We start from the raw sequence: 24,479 nt of genomic DNA, 5'->3' as shown, positions 1-24,479 counted from the left end.
TAACCATGCTGGAAACCAGCTGCAAATTGTGACGATCAACAACTCAATCAAAGTACCCCTGTTAGGTACCAAATGCATTCCTACTTAACCCACTGTGGCTTGAAGGTGCTGCAAAGAAGGCAAAAAATTCTCTGGTCCTCTGCTAGTTGGCCCATGGGAGAAAAAAAAATCTTTCCTGACCCCCCTAAACAGATGATCAGCTCTCAGGCCAGGTTCCCATTCCTAGTTCTGGGTGGGTAGCATGGGGCTGCAGGAATGAAGTCCCATGGCTCCCCATTCCAGGTTAAATCCTGGGAGCTGGGGAATGCTAGCCAATCAGCACCCTTTTCCCCTCCAACTGGCCAATATGTGCCAGAGACTCCCAAGGGAGAGGTCCTTCAGTGAGTAGCTCCTTACCTCCCTGCTGGGACTGTCCCCCTTCACTGATGGCTCCATCAAGTTCCCCCACATGTTGCAGCAGGTGGGTGGCATTTGCCAAGCCCTAAAGTTGAAGTAATGCAAACAGTGTCAGACTTCACCGCCTTCTCTTTCTGTGTCGTGTGCTATGTTTTCCCATTATTTTGTTTTTTAGAGAAAGAGGAATTGTTCCAGAGTGTATTGACGCAGGTTGCTGAACAATTCTCAAGGTAAAAACTTTACATCATTGTTATGAATGCAAAGTTCTATTTCTTTTATTGACACCGGCTGAGGCTTTCAAAGGGAGCTAAAGAAGTGAGGCACCCAACTTCCACTGGAATTCAAAGGGAGTTGGGCACCTCATGCCCTTAGAACTCTTGACAATTCCAGCCTTACTGCCGGACTCAGCCCATACAACTCCCATTGACTGCAACGAGGAGATGCACAAGGCTTATGCCAAGATGGAATTTGGACGGTATTTGCACAAGAAAGGAAAGGTTAATTGATTTAATTGTGCTTCCATCATCTTATTGGCAGCAAAAAAAGTGCATCTTTGTTTAGTTTTGTAGGCTCAGCATTTGTTTATCAATTTTAATGTGCACATTTTTCTTCCCTCAGATAACAATTCTGAATGTTTTTACGGATGCTTATTTTATCCTCACTGGCTTCAGTAAGAGGGATCAATTCTGCTATATCTCTGTAAGCCACCAATATGATTGAAAGAAAAAAGAGCTTCAAAGGTGTACAAATACCTGTATGCTGGCCTTGAAGCACCATCACTTTAGTTTTGCTTCCCTAAGGGGCATGATAAGTATCTGCTGAAAGATGGGGTGATGACTTCATTCTCTCAGAGCCAAAACAATAGCATTCTCTTTTAATTTTCATGGACTCTCCATAGCCTTTGAATGTGCACATCTTTCTTCAAGGTTGTACATTCAGCACAGATTTTGCTGTTCTTTACTTGACATTAAATGTCATTCCTTGGTCCTTTGAAACTGGTGTGCGGTTTCTAGTACAAAATCTTTTCTTTATTGTATACATATAGATACAAATGTATATTTCATATCTGATTTTTTTCCCAGGGTGTTTAAAATCAATGAACTGAAAACTGAAGTAGCAAATCACTTGGCAATGCTGGAGAAAAAAGTTGAACGTAAGTGTCCTTTATTTTTTAACAAAATTAGGAATTACTATATATAAAATCGACATCGGTTTAATTATAATACAAGGGACTGGTAGCATTGCCCATTATTCAAGTCTCCTGACACTTCTCATTATATCACCCTGTTTTCAATTACTTATAACTTTACAAGACTTCAGATATTTGGGCTGAAATTTTCCATGCTGGGTCTTTGCCTGAGGCTGAATTGTTCTGGAAAATTTTAGCCAAAAAAATTCATCCATTTCCAAGAAGAAGGCTAGGGGAAAATATGGTGTTTTGTACACATTAAAAAATTCTGATGACCTTTTCTTTGACAAGCTCTGGCGCCCCTTTGGAGAAGGGACTTGAAAGTTGGCAAGGGAGGTGGTCTTTATGTCAGGATGTGCCTTTTTCTGTCCCTATGAATATTTGCCCAAATTTGGACAAGTAATAAGCGTTTGAAAAATCACAGTTTGCACATGCTCAGTAGAGACTACTTTGATTTTAGCTGCTAAATTCCCCAAATATCCCATCTGTACTGAGCACGCTCCAGTCCAGTGATTAGCAGGATTTTCTGTACAATTGTAGTTCTGAGCTGCCATGGGCCAGAGCAGGGCCAGACATTGAAACTGAGAGCAGACAGCTTGTCTCTCCACGCCCTTCTGCTGCTGATGACAAGGTAGCGTGTAGGAAGAAGCTGCCTAATTTGAATGCAGAGGGGACAAGAGCCTCACCTGCAGGGGAGGCAGAGGGAACAGATGTTGACAAGGAGCCTGTGGGAAGACTGGGGCTGTTGACTGGCAGGGGGGAGAGGGAAACGGAGACTGGAAGTTGAGGGGGGGACTGATGGCTAGGGAGGGAAACAGGAGGGGACTGGGAGCCAGTAGATTTAGGGGCTGCTGAGATTGGAAGAGAGGCTGGAGGGGGGGACGGGGACTGGGACTGGATGGACAAGGAGACTGGGCCTGAGAACCAATGGAACCAGGCTAAGGAGATGTGGGAGGAGGGGAGACAGATCTGACAATGAACTGGGCTATGGAGGAGAACTGGGAGTGGCCCCGGGAGTGGGGGAGAGACTGGTACAGGGAGTCCAAAGAGTTGAGACTTGGAGTCGCTAGGCAAGGAGACTGGGCCTGGGAGGAGTGGAGGCTGGGATGGGAATGAGGAGCAAGGGATGGGGAAGAGAGGGCTGGGACAGGGACATGTTGGAGGGGATAGGGTAGAAGGGTCATGTTTATGGGGGACGGACATAAGTCTGTGCTCACCACAGCACACTCCCATTCAGAGCCTGACATGGAACCAAGGATTCCTGAGTCTCACCTTTCCTCTTCTGTCAGCAAATATCTGTGAAACCCATTGGCAAAGTGTCCTGTCCCCCTCTTCTGCTGGTCCACATGGAAGATGACAACCTACTACTATTGGTTAGTCTATCAACTCAAGTGGCAGAGTTCTGTGAGGTGGATCTAAAGGTTCCAATCCTGCTAATGACCCATGTTGGTGTCAATAAGATGCCACATGATGGAATTTCTGTTTTTTCTGTTGGCTTTTTTAAAAACCTAGGAAATTACACACACACAATACTGTGTTAACAGAACAATATAAAGTTGCAAAGTCAAGCACTCCAAAGTTAGGAAATGCCAGAATTAAGGTGGCTTGTGCTACCTTAATTCAGCCCCCTTATGTGTATGCATTATGATACAGTCCTTAATAACATGATCACATTTTATTTTTTTTTCTGCAGGACCCCTGCCTCATTTAGTACATGGGATAAACCTGCTCTGGAGAGGAATCAGGGCTGTGTAGTAAAAGAAAATGTTGTCCGTTGGACTTCTGCTTTATTTGTTACAGAAGTTGGAAGGTGTGTAGTGAATGAGGCAGGGGACTGCAGGAAGAGGAAGGATGGTTTCGTGGTTACAGTAGTTGAATGCTGGCTTGGAGAATTAGATTCTGTCCCTGCCTCTGCCACAGAGCTCCTATGAGATGCTGAGCAAGTCCCTTAAACCACACTTTTCAAAGGTGGTCACCAATAGTGTGTCCCTCCTTTTCTGGATTCCTGATTTGAGACCTCAGGATCTGATTTACAGAAGTGCTGAGAATTCAGAGCTGCAACAGCAGTCAGTGGGAGGTGTGAGGTGAACATATAAAGTGGTATAGAATGCTAAGCACTCTGAAAAATGAGGTCCTGGGCATCTCAAACTGGGCACCGAAATTTAGTGGACCTTAATGAAACTTTTTACCTTAATCTTGCTGTGCTTCCGTTCTCCATCTGTAAAATGGAGATAATAATATCCCACTCTCTCACCTTACAGGGGATTGGGAAGATAAAGTAATGTTTGTGAAGCACTCAGATAACCTAGTGATGAGTGTGAAAACCAATGAGGAAATTAATAATTGTATATTCAGAGCAGGGTTTGAATAATGTGCAGTAAATCAGGCCTGGGGCCACATATTGACAATGAAAAGAAAACAAAATATCGAATAGCTGCTCATTAAATGAGCACTGCCCATCCTGTGCACTAAACGAGGAAGAGCGCCTGTGGAAAAAATAGTATGTGATCATGTAATTGAAGACTGTATCATAATGCATACACACAAGGGAGCAGAATTAATTCTGGAATTTCCTATCTTTTAATGCTTGACTGTTCAACCTTAATACTGTACTTTTAAAATATGTTGGCTGTGTGGATGTGGCTGTGATAGATATATATTTATAGTGGTGTTTTCACTTTTATGTGATGTACAATTCCAAAGGATAAGTGCCTACACTCAATAAAGAGAGGATAGTCCTGGAAAATAGAGTCTCATTCCTTGAATTTTTTTAGTACTTTTAAAAAAATAATTAAATGAGGATAATGTTGTTAACTTCTTCCATCTTATGTGGTTATGCTGGATATCTGCACAAATCAGAACCCTTGGTATTCATTTACACTCCCTCCTCTTATAGTCAACCTCTTTCATTAATACATTTACCGTATATTAAAAAGAATACCATTGAATACTCTAAACTCCCCATTATTAGCATTAGGTTTTTAAGGTATTTCCAATATATGTGAAAGTATCTCACTTTCTTCTTCCCTTTCTGTACTCTCACACTGGATGAAATCTGGGTCTCACTGAAGTCAAAGGAAAAAGCCTCATTAATATCAATGCAGGTTTTCACCTACTGTGGTTCCTATTCTAGCTGCAGCACACACACTGATTCTGAATATGTAATGTAAGTAAAATGTAAAATACTATATTGTCCATACCAATAAATATACTGCATATATAAAAGAGACTACATAGTTTAGACAACAAAGGCTACGTGTGCTTTTTATTAAAGAGGCAGAGGCTTTAAATTATCTCGGCCGAAACTGGAATTGTAAACACAGAACACCCACGCCTTTCATCCCCTGTTTCCTGGTTGCAGATTAAAACACTGCAAGGCTCTATTATTGTTTCTATTCTTCCTTATTGTTTTAACAGTAAAATTATTGTTCTTAGTTACTCTGCAGCAAGAAAGTAAAGTTCAAAGCAGCATTATTCTGTATATAATCCGATTTTTATTTTTTCACCCTGTGTAGTGCATAAAATAGACCTACGGAAGAGAGGGCAATAGGACACATAAAGCACTATCATACAGCACAGTTTTGACAGGGTCAAGTTCTCATTTATATGCTCCACAGGCATAGGCACATTTAAGACAGAAATTGACAGAACCTTCTGCCACACCACAGCTGCAGCAATGCCTCTTCACTCTAGGCTAGTACCAGCAGCTTGCCAGAATCCATGGACCAGAGCAGGTGGGTCTCCCCATCAAACTGGTGTACAGAGCAGGCTCCAGAGTGAGTGCTCTATTGAACTATCCCAGCCAGCCAAATGCTTCCTTCTTCCACTGGCTCTCTCCCAGGTGGCTTACTAAACCCCAGCTACAGATGCACTTACTAAACCCCAGCTACAGATGCACTTACTAAACCCCAGCTACAGATGCATTTACTAAACCCCAGCTACTTTGTGTGCACTCTGCATGCACAGCCTTTCAGCACTGGCAGGCCAGCTGGAATGGGAGGAGATAACAAAAGGTTGCTGTACCACGTGGTTCAGGGTTCAATCCAGACCAGTGAGGGGTTATGTCACCACTTGCCCTGCCACACTGGGTGCCTTACGATGCTTTGCTGCTGTAGCTCCCAGCCTGGGATGCTCACAAGCAGCCTACAAGCAAGCAGGTCACACCATGAAGCCTCTCAGAGTTGGTAAGACAACTCCCACCTGTTCATGCTCTCTGTATGTGTGTGTATATATATCTCCTCAATATATGTTTCACTCTATATGCATCCGAAGAAGTGGGTTGTAGCCCACGAAAGCTTATGCTCTAATAAATTTGTTAGTCTCTAAGGTGCCACAAGTACTCCTGTTCTTTTTGCGGATACAGACTAACACGGCTGCTACTCTGAAACACCATGAAGTGTTTATGTGCTAGATAGCCCTGATTCAGCAGCTCCGACCCCAGCACCCTGTCTACAGCCCCACTCTAGCTTCCTCCAGCCTTGTTTCCACAAAACTGTGTGCTCCGCAATATCTATCCTTTCCTGGATAGTTCAGAGAAATGATAAGGTTTCTGTGTTCTTCTGAAGACACAAAAGCACATCACAACTTATTAATTTAACGAGGGTAAACGCACTCTTCCATTTAAACACAGATCTGAGTTGGTTTATAGTTAAAAATTGAAGTAACAGTAATCCACACTGTGTAGAGTCAAGCACAGGAGTTTATTACGTACAATGCTGGCGGAGTGTCAGTTTGCTTATTAGGCTCAGAGACACTGCAGAACAATCAATTACAATAGATTATATAGGGTGCTCATTGGGTGGAGAGAAGTGACGGGGATGGGTTTTCCCAAGCCCTGGATAGGTTCTAGCAGCAAGACAAGATAAGCACAATAAGCCAATGGTCTAAAAGATTACATAATGGCTCTGCCCAAGGCTCAAATTAACATATTGCTGACACACAGGTAATTACCCCCAAACTATGTCTATTAAAGTGTATAGGTTAAATCCTAATTTTGGGGCCCAGGGGAATGAGGTAGCAGCTCTCCTGGTTGACCAACAGGTACATTCCTGGAGATTTAAAGCAAAAAAAAGCAGAAATTAGTATTTAACAATAACAATTGTTTATAAGTTTACCCTTGCATTTCTGTGGGCTAGAATTGGCATAAATCAGTGAGGCGAAGGTGTCAATTATATTAGGCCTCTCCCTGAACTCTGTCTGGGATCTGAGGGGTATTGTACCACTATCTCCTCCCTGCATTAGGGAGTAACCGTGAGGCCTTTCTCAGTGCTTCATGTGTCTATAACTCATGATAAGGACGCCCAATTATATTCGGAGTTATGCTGACTTCACTCATTGACTTGAAACACACAAGGTTATCTGTTTACCCCAGCTTTCTCTTAGCCATGTATTGTTCTTTGTTAGCTAGTCCTCATCCGGGCCCCTATGAAAAGTTCTTAGAAGAAACTGTAGTTAAGATTTTACATGCAAAGCAAATGGATTTTGGCCCTTGAAAAATAAATCAACTTTATTAACAACAGGACATAGGTTAAGTGATGCCAAGTAAAAGGAATAAAGTTAAAAAGAGTTACAAGCAAATAAAAGTGAAAACACGCATCTGAAAGTCTAAAACTTAATCTAGCAACATTTCTCTCACCAGACATTCTTCTCCCCATTCATGACTGATTTTCCCTCAGTCAGGACCTTCCACAAAAGTATAAGATGCTGGCTTCCCTTGTCTTCCTAGGTAAAACAACTTTGCCTAAGCAGGTTTCTAACCTGTATTCAGTTTCCAGAGACTTCAAACCCCACCATCTTGGTTGAAGGACTCATCTTTCTCAGCTTGCAAGAGCTCTGGCTTCTTGTGCCTGTCTAGTGATGGGTGCCAAAGATGGCTTCTGTCTTTGCTTATATCTTGCAAAGTTCAATGAATTTGTTTCAAGAGGAAGGATGGCTTCATGCTGTTCTTCCCTTCCTGTGGGCTTCCCATCCCTCTGTATGTAAATGGGACTTCCGTTGTTTTGCTTTCACCGTGCTTAATTTACATAGGACACAAGTAAATAGCTGTCTTCTCTCCTGTCCGGGGGGCGGGGGGTGAGTACCTGTTTCTCCCTGTTTGGCCACAGACTGTAAAGCCATAATATCATTAAATATCCAAATTTTCTCATATATTGTAAATATATACATTTCACGATGATATTAATCACCAGTGTCATTAGCTTTCAGAAAAGACTTTACTCTATACACTTTTATAATACAGTAATATTCTATATAATCAGTTGATTCAATTGCTTATGACTTGAGGTTCAGCCCCCCTGTCTTTATAGACAAGTAAAACTTTACAATGTGTTCTTTGAAAAGTAAAACCCAGACCAAGCTTCTCTCTCCTGCTGGGGCATAGACACCATCCTATCTCCTCCCCCATTACTCGGCTCAATAGCCCTGTTTACCTAATATGTAACTATGGACTTTCACGGTCTTTGCCTGAACACCTGTCTGGTCAGAGAATCAAATACACATTCCTTTGTCTGAGGCAGCCTGTGCTTATGCATTTTTTACCAAACACATGGTATTGACCAATGGGAAATCTTGGCAAGTGATCGTAACAAGTGGCGGCATTGTCTCCATCGGGGTATCAAAGTCCATGACAGAAGCTGGCTCCTACAGCTTGAAGAGAAAAGAGCCCATAGGAAGCAAGCAGCTCCCAACCAAGATACATACATCTGCAATAACTGCCAAAGATCATGCAAATCTCGGATTGGACTGTTCAGTCACATGAGATATTGCAAACCGCTACAACGTAGGCTACAATTCCCACCATCTCTCGCAGACGAAAGGATGCCAACACGCACCAAACACATGTTAAGAATATAATTCTAGCACATACTCATAACTTTGTGTCCACACCCTTTGCATACACCATGACAGAATATTAATGATCAGTGAGTTATTAGTTTTCCAATGACGTATTGCATGGTACCTTTTAGATACAGATTATAACCATAGTGAGTTGGGGCACACTGAATTGGTTGTGTCAGCTGAAACTCATTACCTGATACCAGCGAGTCCCTTTTCCTCTGACACTGGGATGCTTTTAGGGTCACAGTTGCAAACTGTATTATTTCAGCTACATGGTGAAATAAGTTACATATCTGCAATACATGGGGCTTGGTAGTTGGATTTGGGAAGCCAGCATTCACAGAGCTGACAAATTTTCCCCAAACAAGGCTCCTCCTTAAACTGGGTCTCGCTACTGATAGAAATAACAACAGATGTGGCTATCCAGGGCTATTTCTGCCTGAATGGATCAGATCGCATCTCCAACAGCCAGTGTTGGTGAAGAGGTGCTCATTTTTTCCTGTCTACGAGTGCACACATCTGCTCAGAATTTGACCTCAAGATCTTGCAACTGTGCCAAGTATGCAACATTGTGAAATAATTCCAGGTCTTCATGTTTTAAGTGTATAAGTGCAATGAGCTGGATCCTGAACTCCTTACTTAGGCAAACTCCCACTGAGTTGGATAAGAGTTATGATCCAGTGCAGAATTCAGGATTTGGCCCAATGCCTTTTTAAACTACCGGGTCTTTTAAAAATGTATTTGTTGCTGCAAATTAATGTTAAGGGCCTTGAACTATGTGCATAAACAAGGCAGTTTATCATATACAAGTAGTGTATTACACTTTTTTTCAGCTGTTTCCTTTGATCTTGACTTCTGCAATGGAGACCAGGTGCTGGCATACAAGGGATGTGAAACGTATCAATGAGTACCAAGTGGACACCTACAGGGTGTAACTGACTGAAGTGTGTAAGGCCTTGTCTACACAGGAAAATTTTCTCAGTATAATCCAATGTATTTATACTTGGGCAACCCTCACTGGGACACTCTTATTCTGGTATAAGAGTGACTTTTCCTTTTCTTACATTGCTTGGGAAGGGTTTACAGCTAACCCCCACTCTCCACCCCCAAGCCATTTTTATGCTGAAATAAAAGTGGGGAGTAATATCTCTAAAATTATACCTGTAAAACTTCCCCGTGTAGATAAGTGCTTAGTTAAGACAGCAAAGCATCCTGCAGTAGAATAAATGGCCTTAAACGAGGGGTGTAACAAGGGTGCAACTGTGAATCCCAAAGGAGCATGACCCAGGGTGCACCTGAACAAAATACACAACCACATCTTGCCAGGAGGAAGAAAAATGACCCTTTTGTCAATGTCCTCCTCCCCTGCTCAAAGGTCTATCATGTCACAGTAGTTATTAGACAGGTAGGCAACCATAGCTGAAATTCATTATCTGAAAAGGACACCTAAAGGAATGACATCTAAGGCCATGAGTGAGCTCAAACCACTTTACCTATCTATCTTTCATTGGTGCATGGTTGATGGCATTACATTTAGGGACCACAAAGTATTTCACAAATGTAAAGTGAGGGCAGAATCTGGCCCTGCCTCTCAACTTAAACCATTGTTACATGTGATTGTACAATGCTAACAACATTAATTTCATGACCACAAATTAATTTCATGACCGTTTCAGGCCTGTCCAAATGTTCTTCCTAAACCTCTGTAAGGAAGGAGAAGAACACTTAATTTTTTTTAATTTTAAAAACACTCTTTTAAAAAATAATTATATTAGTTTTCTGCTCCAGTGTTGATGGTGAGCAGGTTTGAGGAAAGCTGAAGAGCAACTGTGACTGGGGTCCCAGGGGAGCCAACTGAGGTCACTCAATTAGGGTGAACTGCAAAGAATGGGGCAGACAATCCGCAAAGCTGGTGGATAATTCAATACTTAGATTTACCCAGCCAGCACAAAACAGCTCCTATAATACCTCGCTGGTTACCCAGAAGCCAACAACGCAGTTCCCTTATAGTAACCCAGCCTCAGGCTCCACCCAGATACCCAAGTCAAGTACGATGAGGGTTACTGAAAATCTTATTCATCATATAAAAAAGTTCTACCAATCCCAAAGGATCAGACACATTACCTCCCAGGTTAATGAATATTCCAGATCTTACCCAAATACACACTTCCAGCCAATTCTTATTAACTAAACTAAAATTATTAAAAAAGAAAAGAGAGAGAGTATTGGTTAAAAGATCAGTATACAAACAGACATGAGTACAATTCTTGAGATTCAGATTCATAGCAGAGATGGTGAGCTTTGTAGTTGCAAAGAGTTCTTTCAGAATTAGTTCACAAGTTATAATCCAGTGTTTATATTCAGGGCTGTCCAGTTAGAACTGGGATTTCAGTCCTTATGGCTTAGGCTTCTCCTGCATGAAGCCTCAAGCAGATCTGAGATAAAAAGGATTGGGACCCAAATATCTTTATATAGTTTCAGGCCTTCTTGTGACAGCTCAGAATCCTTAGGCGAACAATAGGCACTCATGGGGACTTTGAAGTGGACCCAGTTCCTAAGCATCACTGGAATTATCCACACAGATTAACATAAGGCAATTTCCTGTTTTTCCACCATTCGCAGATGAGTTGCTATACATTTCAAAGAAAGATGAATACAGCGATATCCTATGTTTACAGTTCATTTAAATGTTAAGATGTCCTTTTGATCTCTGAATTAACAGAATACAGCATAGACAGGGACTGTTTGATTACTTTGTTGACCTCTACCAATATATATGTAAAAACACAAACACTATCTCCCCATATGTTGTTAAGGGTTGAATTTGAGTCCTTTATCCTGCAGGATGCTTAACCCTTTCCAGTCATGTATCACAGAGGTCATCATACCAGTGTATGAGACAGGAAGTGCAACTGACTACCAACAAAGCAGTAAAATTGAGCATACACCAAGTGTTGTCAAAAGCACATAAAAAAAACACTGAATAAATAAACCTTTTCCTCTCATCCCTTTCAGCTCTAATCGTCTTAAGGGTTACTCCTAACAATATTAAGTACAAAATGTTCAGATGGAAATGTGATTTTCAGGTCCCTTTCGTCAAACGTGAATTATTTTCAGAACCCTCTCCTTTTCCTCTTCTCATATGTAATAGTCTGGATTGAGTTTGTGTATCCCTTGTGTTTTTCCCCTTCCCACACCCAAAAGCAATAACTGTAGTTACTAGCAATTAGATGAAATCTGAGTTCTCTGCTGATCTACAGGGTTATGTCTCTCCCAAGCAATTTTTCATCACTTGCATGTTATGCTATGGGTGGGTAGGATGATGACTATTTTAAGAGAGAGTGAATGAATACTGATTCTACAGTTAAAAGTTCCCTTGAGTTTCCTGCACATCAGCTCGTCTACGTAAGCAGTGAGTACAGTAAATAAATGAGCTGTGGCATGATCACACTGTGAATGATATGCACTTAATAAATGGTTTGGTATTATGTCCTTGAGTATGTTGGTAGCCTGAGAGTGAGAAGAGAGGAAGAGCCACGCATTTGGACCTGTGTGAGGCTCTCAAGGCTGCATGGAATGAAACAAGCTGCAACATAAGGACAAACTTTCTGCCTTGTGGCACTTATAATACATACAGATGAGAGTATAGTATTTCCTGTGCTGTATGCAACAATAACCCTGGATTGCACAACAATTTATCCGCAAGGAATTATGACATATTTTAGGTACTTAACTGAAATAAAATTATTTCTAAGTGCCAAGACATTTTTAAAATGTCTATTTTTGGTTTCTCTGTATCCAGGCATGCATCTCAAAGTCTCCTATTGCTCCTTGGGGAACTTTTTAAATTAAAACCTTTTATCTTAATGGGAATTTGAATTCTAGCAGGACACTTTTGTGACTGTGCTGTCCGGGAATCTTATATCACTGGAGCATTTCTTTGCCAACTAGTTCCTTTGATTAGTGGTCTAAGGAAGAGGGGGTGAAAAAGGTAACAGAGCTGTAGACTGTTGCTAACTATTCTGAAAAGATCAGATGCTATGGCCATTTTGTGAATTAAAACACTTGAGCTCACTTCAAAAATTGGCAACAGAAAATTCCTACGGATTTTAAAGCTACATGGTGTCAGTAGCTCCTGCACATATGGGAACTGGTGCAGCATGTAAGAACCTGTTGACTCACTGGATAACCCCACTGTTACAAGCCTTTTGAAATTCTGCACAATTAATGAAATAAGATCCTTCATGTTTCTCCATGGTAACACTCCTGTTGTTTTTGCTTTGTTGACAGTGGAAGGACTGAAAGTAGTAGAGATCGAGAAATGCAAGAGTGACATTAAAAAGATGAGGGAGGAAATGGCAGCAAGAAACACCAGGTAAGTTCTGCTTCAGTTACCATTGGGGAAAAGAAAAATCCAGCAGGATTTCTGGATTCAAACTCTGGTGAAGTAATTCCGTTGAATTTAGTCATTCTGGTTTTTTAAACACAGAAGCAAAGCAGCATCTCAGTGCTGCGCAAGGCATTGGCTTCATTTGCAAAGACTGTGGTTTCATTTAAGAATTTATGGAAATTCAGTAGTTAAAAAAGCTGGTTCCAAATGACTGAAAGAAAAATCTTCTTGCCGACAGAGATTAATGTCTTGTTTTTTCTGTGTTCAGCCATCCAGTCATAGGAATTTTGCACCAAGTTTTATGCAGCAAGAGAAACTTCTGTCAAAGAAAACATTTATTTTGTAAGAGGCTAGTGTTCTAATTAGCGCCACTAAGTTTTAAAATGTAAGTTGGGAAAATATCACAATAAATACATAACAGTTCTTCTAATTATGATCTCACACTTCTGCAAAATGTTGACTTCCAATTTCAACTAGCAATGAGGGATTTCCTTTTAAATTCAAGGAGTCACCCTACTGATCAGCTATTACAAAGTTTAGACTTGCTGTAATTAAAACAACAGCAGAGGTAATTGTATCTTGTTGTGGTACACTGAATCAGCTTTAGAGTTGGACCTTTATGTCTCCGAAATACATCATTAAGATAAACATATCGGCAACTAAGAGATTATTAACACTGCTGGTAGAGTTATTAAAGAGAAATACATCAGGCAATTCAGACTTTTGCTAAAAAAGGTATCTCCTAAGCAGGGATTTTGGAGCAATTCAAAAATTTGAATTGCTCCGCTCCGGCTCCGCTCCAGCTCCGGGCAAAAACCTACTGGTCTGCGCTCCAGCTCCAGGCTCCGCTCCAAAGCCCTGCTCCTAAGCGAAGTTAACTATGTGTGTTGTCTTGAAAATCTTTCTATAGGGTTTGTTCTATAGGGTCACACTTTTTGGTCCTTAAGCAGACAAATCTTTCATTGAAGTAGATGGGAGATTTGTTTAAACACCATGGAACCTGGCTATATAATAATTTGGTTTTATAATGTTTTGATTATCCAGATGAATGTGATGCAAGAATTCAAAAAACACATTTGTATTGATACAGTCTTAGGGCCAAATTCTGCCCTGTCATTCTGGTGTAAATCTGGAGTAACCCATTAACCTCAGTGGAACTACTCCAGATTTACAGCAGCGTGACAGACACAAATTTGCCCTGCCGGTTACATAGTGACTTGTTAAGGCAGCTGAGGGAATTTCATTAGCCTGGCTAGGAATGAATTTGACAGCAAAATAAAAAAATTGTATTCTAATATATGTTAGATTCAATTTGCATACTGGGGGGTGGGAGGGCAGAGGAGGTTTGATTCTTGACTTTTTGTAGAATATGTGAGTGTGTGCATGCAGGCATGCATAGAGAAACAGAGAGAGACAGAACAAAAAATTATGTTAATACTACATTAAGATTGCACAGTTAATATCACACCAAAATTAGGAAATGCAAAACGCATTGTTCTAACCCCAGCCTTGACTCGTTCGTGCTGCACATCCTGTTGATTTGTGGTCTATATTTTGTAATATGAGTAGCAATATAGTAAGCTATCCATTTATCCAGAAAATCAGAAATAGAAAATACTACATACATTCAATGTAGTCAAGTTAACATTGCTGTGGGACCGAAATGTTGTATTTTTGTGGTTTTACCTGGGCAGTCATAAGGTTGATTTAACACAGGTTTTTTGCATTTAAGTAACTAGGCTTTATAAGAGAGAACGAACTTGCCTGTGCTTAATAATGTGACCATTTAAATGCATCCAATTAGAATGTGGAGTTCACACCTCCTCGAGGTCAGTGGTGCACTGGAGAAGTGAGATCCCATCTTTGCTGCTGCGGTTGTTCTACAAGGCTGCGGATCTGTTTACACTGTAATAGCTGCATCTTTGCAGTGGAAAAAGATAGAAACTTGGGACCTGCCTCACCACTGCAAAATTCCAGTTTTATGTTGATGTGATGCCATTGAAATCAATGTGTTAAAGAGTGTGAAAGGTGAATAAAATAAAATTGCTGATTGATTGTGGTTGGTCAAGCCACCCTGGTTCCCCTAAGATCAGAGGGACCTGTGCCACAGAAGCCACTGTTCAGAGATAGTGGTAACTATAGTCAGCGACTGTTGCTCTTCTTGAGTTCTTTTTGGTCGATCTTGGGCTAATCCCAGCAGATTCTTTTTTCTCCCACACGGGTAGAGGAGTCTTTATTCCCAGCGAGGTGTAGGCAGCAGCTTTAATTACCTGGTTATTGACAAATTCCAGTTACATCTAAACTTGAAGCCCTCTGCTTCAAAGGCATGGGCTCCTAGCCAATTCACTGCACTGTTATCCCCATTTTACAGATGAGGAAGATGAGGTTGAGAGACAATCTGCCAGGGTCATAGAATCATAGAATATCAGGATTGGAAGGGACCTCAGGAGGTCATCTAGTCCAACCCCCTGCTCAAAGCAGGACCAATCCCCAGACAGATTTTTACCCCAGTTCCCTAAATGGCCCCCTCAAGGATTGAACTCACAACCCTGGGTTTAGCAGGCCAATGCTCACACCACTGAGCTATCCCTGCCCCCCTCCCTGTAGTTAATCTGGGTATGTCTACACAGCAAAGAAAAACCCATGGCTTGCCCATGCCAGTCAACTCAGGCATGCAGGGCTAGGGCTGCAGGGCTGTTTCATTGCTGTATAGACTGCCAGGCTCTGGCTGGAGCCCGTGCTCTAGGACCCTTCCACCTCTCAGTGTTCTAGAGCCAGACCACAACCCGAGCCTGGAAGCCTATGCAGCAATGAAACAGGCCCACAGCCTGAGCCCTGCAAGCCTGAATTGGCTGGCACGGGCCAGCCACAGGTTTTTCTTTGCAGTGTAGACATACGTGCAGTGGCAGGGCCAGGATTAGAATCCAGGTCTCCTGATTCTCCATCTTGTACTTTAACCACAAGATCATCCTTCCTACCATAATACTTACTTACCTTACATGAGTATTATGAGACTTGATGAGTGGAGTTGACCACTTTGACATCTTCAGGAGAAAAACACTGTAAACGTGGAAAATTAATTCTTTGTATTTATTAATTGATTTTACTTTAATCGAGACCGCTTACATCTCAGATTCTCCATTAAACTTACGGCTGCAGCCAGGAATTCCACAAACACACATACTCCCTCTCCCACATTATCAAGGTAAAAGAAAAGTATCAGCTTATTCATTCTTATTTTTAAAGTAAAGACTGAGGTCCAAGCCGAATGACCTAAAAGCGTTCATAATAAGCCACCCACTGTAGTCAGCCTAAACAGATGGCTCTTGCATCAGCAGCTGGAGCTGAGCCATGCAGAATATAATCAAAGATCCCAGTGAATTGCTTTGGTTTTCTAAAGCAAGGAAAGTCTGCTCCTTGTGTGGCATTGTCCTTAAGAAGGACCCCCATTGAAGTTGTTGAGTAATTACAAGTAGCTACCGGTTTCCCTAGAAACCATGGCTCAGCTTGAGCAATGGCATGAAGGAGTGTTGACTCAATGCAAGAGGAGCTTCATCCTTGAGTTGCTAAGCAAACAAGCCCTCCCCACTGCATGAGGGGTCTAAAAAAGACATCCAAGAGCAACTTAGTGGTTTTCTTTGCACTTCATCCAGCCTTCGTACCACAGTATTTCATTCACTACACAGCTTATTAAAAAGTATATAGACATACTGTAATATTTGAATGGTATAGAATAGAATAGTAATGCTCAAAGTATATGTTTTTAAAATGCCCCTTTTGGAGTGTCATCACATCACAGTTAGAAGCACATCAGCTTCTTCAAAGAGGAGGAGCAAAGCTTCCTTCCCCTTACCCACACATTAAGGATCAGATTGTTAATGCTGGCCTCTATTTTTTGCACCTGCAGCTTGTAGAGGCTAATAACATGAGGGTGCTTGTGGGATATAATTTAGGTAATGCACATATGTAAGTGCCTGATTACGTCCTGGCACTGGTGCAAGTTACAGCAACATGAAGGCTGCTCCATGCTGCTCTGCCCTCTGCCCACAGTAGCTAGTTTCAGCCAGGTGCAGGGATGACCTGGCCACACCACCTTTTCTCCTTTCATACCACCCCTAGCACAGGGGCTTGGAGGAGTGTGGCTTATGAGCCATTAATGTGCCTGTCCTCCACCTGGTGATTCCCCCTACACTAGACAGGAGAAACTGACTGGTTGAGCTGAGTGTACAGAATTTAGTACCCCTCCCCCTCAAAGCAGCATAAATCAGCTGTGGGCTAGTGATGAATCTGGCCCAGAGATTCCCTTTTCTCTAGCAGGCTCTGATAATGAGGAAGGCTGTTCTTGTGGTTAATGCATTGGACTGCATCTCAAGAGATGTGGGGTCAGTTCCACGTTCTGCCACAGGCTTTCTCTGTGACCTTTGGCAAGTCACTTAAGGTTAGCTCCACAAAGGAATTTAGGCACCTAACTGCTACTTCAGGTGCTTAAGTCCAAAATTTAGATCCTCAAAACCCGCACTTAGCTACTGCTTAACCCTGTAGGTACCTCAATTTCCAAAGTGCCTAAAAATCTGGCAGCGGGCATGTGCACCGCTGCTGAAGTTCTGACACCTCACTCACACTTAAACCCTGATGGGATCCTCAAACCAGGTGTCCCCCACTATCTTGCCTATGGAGCCCAACCCTGTAGATGTGCTCAGATGGTGCCTCGGAGCTGGCCTACCATAGAATCATAGAAGATTAGGGTTGGAAGAGACCTCAGGAGGTCACCTAGTCCAACCTGCTGCTCAAAGCAGGACCAACACCAATTAAATCATCCCAGCCAGGGCTTTGTCAAGCCGGGCCTTAAAAACCTCTAAGGAAGGAGATTCCAGCACCTCCTTAGGTAACCCATTCCAGTGCTTCACCACCCTCCTAGTGAAATAGTTTTTCCTAATATCCAACCTAAACCTCCCCCACTGCAACTTGAGACCATTGCTCCTTGTTCTGTCATCTGCCACCACTGAGAACAGCCTAGCTCCATCTTCTTTGGAACCTCATTTCAGGTAGTTGAAGGCTGCTATCAAATCCCCCCTTGCTCTTCTCTTCTGCAGACTAAACAAGCCCAGTTCCCTCAGCCTCTTCTCGTAAGTCATCTGCCCCAGCCCCCTGATCATTTTCGTTCTGTAGTGGGGAGCCCAAAACTGGACGCAATACTCCAGATGTGGCCTCACCAGTGCCAAATAGAGAGGAATAATCACTTCCCTCGATCCGCTGGCAATGCTCCTACAGGTCAGGCCCTGCACAAAACACAATTTATAGACAATAGCCCAATGGTTGGGACACCTGGGAGTAGGAGACTTGGGTTTCAATCCCCATTCTACCTCAGAAGAGCAGGGACGTGAGCCCAGGTCTCCCACTTCAGTGCCCTAACCACTGGGTTATGGGGCATTCTGGGGTTGGACTTTCTCAGTCTCTGTCATTGAAGCTGTTCCACTTTATAAAAAATACTTAATATCCATTGAAGCCGGAACTGGCACCTGACTCTGCCACATCCCTGCTGAGTGCCCTAGCCACTGGGCTCTCTCTGGCCCAGCAAAGATGACTGATAGACACACACACTCGCCCCCCCCTTTCAGAAATACCTCATAGCCCGGTGGCACAGGCACTCACCTGGGAGAATTGAGGGCCTGGGTTCAATTTCTTGCTCTCCTCAGGCAGATGGAGGATTTGAACTCGGGTTTCCTACATCTGGGGCGAGTGTTCATGTAACAGGTGATCTGCCCGTTTAATAGCCCAGAGCGGTGGGGGGAAGAGGGAGCAGCCATCCCTACCCCAGAGAGAAGCCCAGCAGACATGTGGTGGGGTCAAGCTGACACAGCCGATCAGCACCTTAGGATTAGCCCATACTCTTGTCTGGAATATAAAGGAGAGCTCAAGCCATGAACAGGGTGGGGGGTGAGAGAGGATATTCTCCGGCGAACAGAGCAGGTGGGCCAGCTGGCCCTTTGGAACGCTGCTGGGGTCAGAAAGGGCCCTACCCTATAGCCACTGGAGGCCAGAGGACCCCCGTCCGAACCCTTAAGCAGACTGTTATTGCTGTTGCTTTTTGTATACTTTTCTTGCTTTGTTTGGAAAGACAATAAACAGAGCCCTGAAGAAAAGGACAGAAACCTAACCTGGGTGTGGTTGGCTGTCTATCCCCAGCTGGTGACTAGGGCCACCAGCCTACAGTTCTAATGACTGGGCAATTGGGTAGAAGGGGGCTGGCAGAACTTCCTCCTCAATTTTTTGCAAGGAAGGGCTGACCTGGCTTAGGAGCAGGCATAGGTGCCGACTCCATGGGTGCTCCAGGGCTGGAGCACCGATGGAAAAAAATTAGTGGGTGCTTAGCACCCACCGGCAGCCAAGCTCCTCCCAGTGCCTCCCGCCCACCGGCGACCCCGCCTATCAACTCTTCCCCCTCCCTCCCAGCGCCTTCTGCCTGCTATGATCAGCTGTTTCATGGCATGCAGGAGGCATTGGGGGGAGGGGGAGGAGCAGGGATGGGGTGTGCACAGATGAGGAGGTGGAACTGGGCGGGAAGGGGGGTGGAGCAGGAGTGGGAAGAGGCAGGGTGGAGGTAGGGCCTTGGGGGAAGGGGTGGGGTGGAGCCTGGGCCGGAGTGGGGGTGGGGAAGGGGTGGGGGCTTGAGGGAAGGGGTGGATGGAGGCGGAGCAGGGGGTTGAGCACCCCTGGGGCCCGGAGGAAGCCAGCACCTGTGGGAGCAGGATCACAGCTGTGAGTTTCAAGTGGAGATAGGTACCACCTCTGGACCAGAGTTAGGTACCTAAATCCCTGAGAGGGGTAGGGTTGAGGCCACACCCCTCTCCTTGGTATTTCCTATTGGCTAGCTTAGGCAGCTCCCTATTCAATGTGCTGGCTTTTGTAGATCCCATTTCTGGGCACCTAACTCTCCTCATGTATTGTATAGGGAGCCTGAGCGCCTGACTCGGAGCTGTGGGTTCCAGTAGGAGGCAGAGCACCTGAACTTAGGAGATGCAATGCTAAGCCTAAATCCCCTTTGTGGATCTAGCCATTGGTTTATCTGCGCCTCAGCACCCTGCCTTTTAAACTGGGATAATAGTTCCTTTTTTCCGTACTTTGTCCGTCTTGTGTATTTAGATTGTAAACTCTTTGGAGCAAAGACTGTCTTATTCAATGTCCGTACAATGCCATCACCATGGAGTCTCAGTCTCAGCTGGGACCTCTATGAGCTACTGCAATACAAAGAGTAATACTATTACTGTTCATGAACTGATTGATTTCTTAGGACTGTTTTGGACAATCTCTGACCTCACCAGTGATACTGCTAATGCATAAAGCCCTTGTTAGACGGTGTTCAGTACTGATCACCTTCAACCAAAAGCCAAAATTGCTTTGCAAAGAATACAAAATACAGCAACAGAGATGAAAGCAAACATCAAAGTTACAAGGAAGAAATTAGAGGGTTGGGATATTCACACTGGAATAGAGGAAACGTTGTGACATAATAGAAATTTCCAAAATTATGAAAGGAGGAAATAAAGTTGATAGGTTGTTTTGATTTTGTTGGGTTTGGGTTTCTTAGTTTTCTTTGTTTTTTGCTTTTTGTTTGACTATTGGGTGTTTTTAAAATAAAGGGGGATAATCTAAACATTAGGACTCTAGGAATGAATGCTAAACTCAAGCAGAACTATTTTACACAAAAGATAATAAACGTATCAAATCAGTTGAATGGAAAGATGATTAAATTAAAGAGTATGAATGAATTTCAGATACACCTACATTTATTTCCAGAGAGTTTCTTGGATATTATGGTGGCCTCAATTATATATTGTCTCATACAGGGGTAAGAATGACTTGGCCCTGATTGTTTCTTATGATTAGAGAAAATGAGATTGTTAGGAGAGATTGAGAAGCAGTGTAACTCTAAGGGTATGTCTACACTGCATTGTAAACCCAGGTCTTTGGGACCTTGGCTTGTGGGTTTGGTGTTTCCAAGCCTACGCTTCAGCTTCCACACTGCATTGTAAACCTGGGTTTACATTGCTGGACCCAGGTCTCACAGACATGCTAATGCATCCATACGGCACCACACAGACCTTCTGACTTGAGTCTGCAGCTTGAGCTTCATCCACAATGCAAAATCACAGGGCTTGGACCTCAGTCACAGCAGGACTTGGGCTCGGAGCCACCCCCTAGTGCAGTGGTTCTCTAACTTTTGTACTGGTGACCCCTTTCACATAGCAAGCCTCTGAGTGCGACCCCCCTTATTAATGAAAAACACTTTTTAATAGATTTAACACCATTATAAATGCTGGAGGCAAAGCGGGGTTTGGGGTGGAGGCTGACAGCTTGTGACCCCTCATGTAATAACCTCACGACCCTCTGAGGGGTCCCGACCCCTAGTTTGAGAACCCCTGCCCTAGTGGGTCCTAAAACCCAGGCACCGAGTGCTTGCTAACCCGAGATAGACTGATTTGTGTGTGAATGGAAGTAGGGCTTGGGCTCAACCTGAGTTAGAACTCAGGCTTAAGATGCAGTGTAGACATACCCTCTATGTGACCTCATACCAAGATATTTTAATATAGTCAGTGCTACTCAAGAGAATGCACCTGCTGTTGTCCCAATGTTGAGGGCTGAATTTTTCATTTGCAGGACCAGCTGTCCCTGTAAGTACAGCTTCATAGATGAAAACAAGAAGTTGACACCCCGAAGAGACGTACCATCCTATCCAAAGGTACCATAAGATGCACTTTGTTATCAGGATATTAATTTATAGAGCATGCCTTCCCATGAGGAGCTGGAATACAATGCATGACTTCCCATCACTCTATAGCTTAATTGTTTAGATCACGGATTCCCAAACTTTTTCCCACCAAGGACTCCTTTGGCATCTGACTAACTGTCTGGGACCCCTTTCATTTCCTGTACTATTGGAACAACCCCACCAGCGTGGAAACACCCCTGCCAACATGACCTCTCACGCACAGTGTGCGAAAGGTCACGCTGTGCTGAGGATGTCATTTTGAATACAAAATAGCATCCTCCATGCAGCAAAAATACCAGAATGCTGTTCCAGCATGTTCCGGCCCTGGCTCAAGGGACGGACCCCCACATGACCCACAGCAAATCCCCCAGAGTCCGGGGACACCACTTTGGGAACCACTGGTGTAGATGGAGGGCCTAATCCAAAGACCCTGGAAGCCAATAGAAAGACTCCCATTGATTTCAATGGGTTGGAAATCCGACCCTCAATAACCTTTAATATTCGGAATCTCATTAATGCTGAAAATGTTACTGAATTCCTGAAATTTGTCGAACATTTAGTGTTCTGTTTTATCTAATGATACTTAGTCTGCCGGCTCAGAGCAAGATTTATTATAGTCTATAACTTTATTCTCTATTCTGTAATGGCGCCTCTACTTTTTTTCCTCTCAGTGAATTATTTTTCAGTTAAAGTAATTTATGTAGTCCTGGCATCTGTCTCTTGAAAATGGATTTAATGAGCTATAAAATGTCATTTCCATTTTGGCTTTGCTTAAATTTATGTGTTGTTGACACTACTAACACATGCTTTTTCAAACTACTCTACATTCCTTTGTTCCACGATATGTAGACGGCAACTATACCTTAACCTTTTACCCACTGCTAGAATGCTTGGCTTCTGAGATTAACTATTACAGTTGAGAGCTGCACTAACTGAACACAGTGGTAAGATGTTGTTCCTTTCTGCCTAGGGCCAAAGGCTTTTAATTGCTTGGTTTTAGGAGAAGTTTCAGTTTTGTTTGCTCTGTGTGTGACATTTGTTACGGCTTTAAATACTGGATTTGTGTGACCTCAGGCGTGTTAGGAGGTGGCAGTTCACTTGAAACAGATTTGGTAATTACAGTGCTGTTATTAATTAATACATCAATATTGCTAATTTAAAGCTGTCTAGCAAAACTCTATACTACAAATAAAGTATCATGCAAATACAAGATTACTGCCTTCCGAAGATGGAGAATTAATCCTCAAATGTAATTGTTGCTTGAATTAAATAACAATGTAGTGGCTCAGATAATTTCATTTATATTCTCAGTATAGTATACCAAAACTAATTACAGCCAACTTTGGTAAGTGGACCAATTAAGCTACTAGGTTTACGTATTCCAAGAATATTTTGATCACTTGTTCTCAAAAACACAGTTCAATAGTGGTTAGATACCTTACACATCTTCTAATACTCTAGAATTTTTTACAAATTGCCAGCGATTGTTACCAACCCAGTAACAACCCAGAACACTGGGGGTCAAACGCTTAAAGTGCTGTGAAAAAAATGTGTGTAGGGGGGGAGAGGTCTGTGATCCCCTCCACATCTGCCCATCCCCTGCCCTCAACCTCCAAATCAATCCTGTCTCCCCAGCCCCACCACCACGACCACCAGCCCTGAGCTGCTGGTCTCTTTCTACTCCCTCCTTCTCTTCCCCTTCTCTGAGAACAGTGTCAGCTTCTGAGGGGAGGGGGAAAGAGCCTTGCCTGCTTCCTGCAGAAGCTCTGATTGGCTGCACTTCCGCAGGATGCAGGCAAGCAGGGAAAGCAAGTAATCAGAGGGGCTTTACACCCAGGGGTACTAAAAATGTGCCTCCTCGGTGACCCAGCTCGCTTTTTAGAAATGTTATTTCCAGGGTCTGTGTCCTGTGCCAGCCCAGCACACTTTAAGTCCTGCTGGAGGTTGAGTTGGATTTTGTTTTGGAGCTCTGAGTAAACAATAAACAATCGCTTTGCTGCCTGGCACCTGATTGAAATGTGGGAACCCTTGAGAAAAACAGCTGTTCAAAATAACAATATAAATCACCTGCAGTTAAGTATTTCATCCCCCAAAATATGAAGAATTTAAGATTAAAACCAACAAAAGACAATGCATTTTACCCAATCATGGCTGAGGCACTACATTTTGGAAAATTAATTAATGGCACGCTGGAGAACTTCTGATGAGGGCAGAATGCAGCTCCCACAAAGACATGAGGGGAACTCAGTAGTGGTTAATAATAGACACTGTCTTTTTGTCTACAGTACATGCTGTCTCAGGAGACCATAGAAGCACTTCGGAAACCAACGTTTGACGTCTGGCTGTGGGAGCCCAATGAGGTAATGAGGCAATGAGTAAACAAGTTGTTGGTACTTGTGACTTATCCCATGACAGCACTGAGACGGTCAGGAAAGCCGTCTTCAGTATCTAGCAATGGAAGCCTAACGAAGGCAATGCGGAACAAAGACCTGGCCTACACTCAGGAATACCCTCTGTTCATCGACTGGCAGCCACAAGTCAATGAGGCCACCTGGGTGCTGACCCCAAAGTGTAGAAATGAACATGCAAGGGATTGCACTGTCTGAGCAAATCGTGCTTTACCCCACTTACAGGTAGAGGTGCGCCTCATTCGCTCAGTCGGTACAAACCCCGGCATGCCCTTCTCTACACTAAGGCTATGCCTTCACTGCTTAAAAGGGGGTGTTTTTACATGGCAATAGCTAACTCGACCTAGCTATAATCCTAGTGGAGACAAGGCACCATAGTTCTTACCTTGATGCAGTTAGTCAAGATAGACCCCAGGTGGAGGGCATAGGGATGACCTCATCTAGCTAGACAGAGGTAAACACTGCCTGTGCCTTCACTCCACTAGGATT

General features: G+C 43.2%; 1 protein-coding gene across 1 annotated transcript in view; it reads left to right on the top strand.

The window, feature by feature from the left end:
- Positions 1–24,479, top strand: part of LOC112111331 (high affinity cGMP-specific 3',5'-cyclic phosphodiesterase 9A) — a 91,454-nt gene that overhangs the window by 42,909 nt on the left and 24,066 nt on the right. Inside the window, exons 5-9 of the mRNA XM_026651470.2 lie at positions 572–626; positions 1,479–1,549; positions 12,713–12,797; positions 21,471–21,552; positions 23,868–23,942. Coding sequence (XP_026507255.1) covers positions 572–626; positions 1,479–1,549; positions 12,713–12,797; positions 21,471–21,552; positions 23,868–23,942 — 368 coding nt within the window. The remainder of the gene's footprint in view (positions 1–571; positions 627–1,478; positions 1,550–12,712; positions 12,798–21,470; positions 21,553–23,867; positions 23,943–24,479) is intronic.

Source organism: Terrapene carolina, unplaced genomic scaffold, assembly GCF_002925995.2.
Source record: "Terrapene carolina triunguis isolate 2854851 unplaced genomic scaffold, T_m_triunguis-2.0 Scaffold31, whole genome shotgun sequence".
In the NCBI taxonomy this organism is placed as follows: Eukaryota; Metazoa; Chordata; order Testudines; family Emydidae; genus Terrapene; species Terrapene triunguis.
Note: the sequence above shows the minus strand (reverse complement) of the source record. Positions and strands in the feature narration are given on the sequence as shown.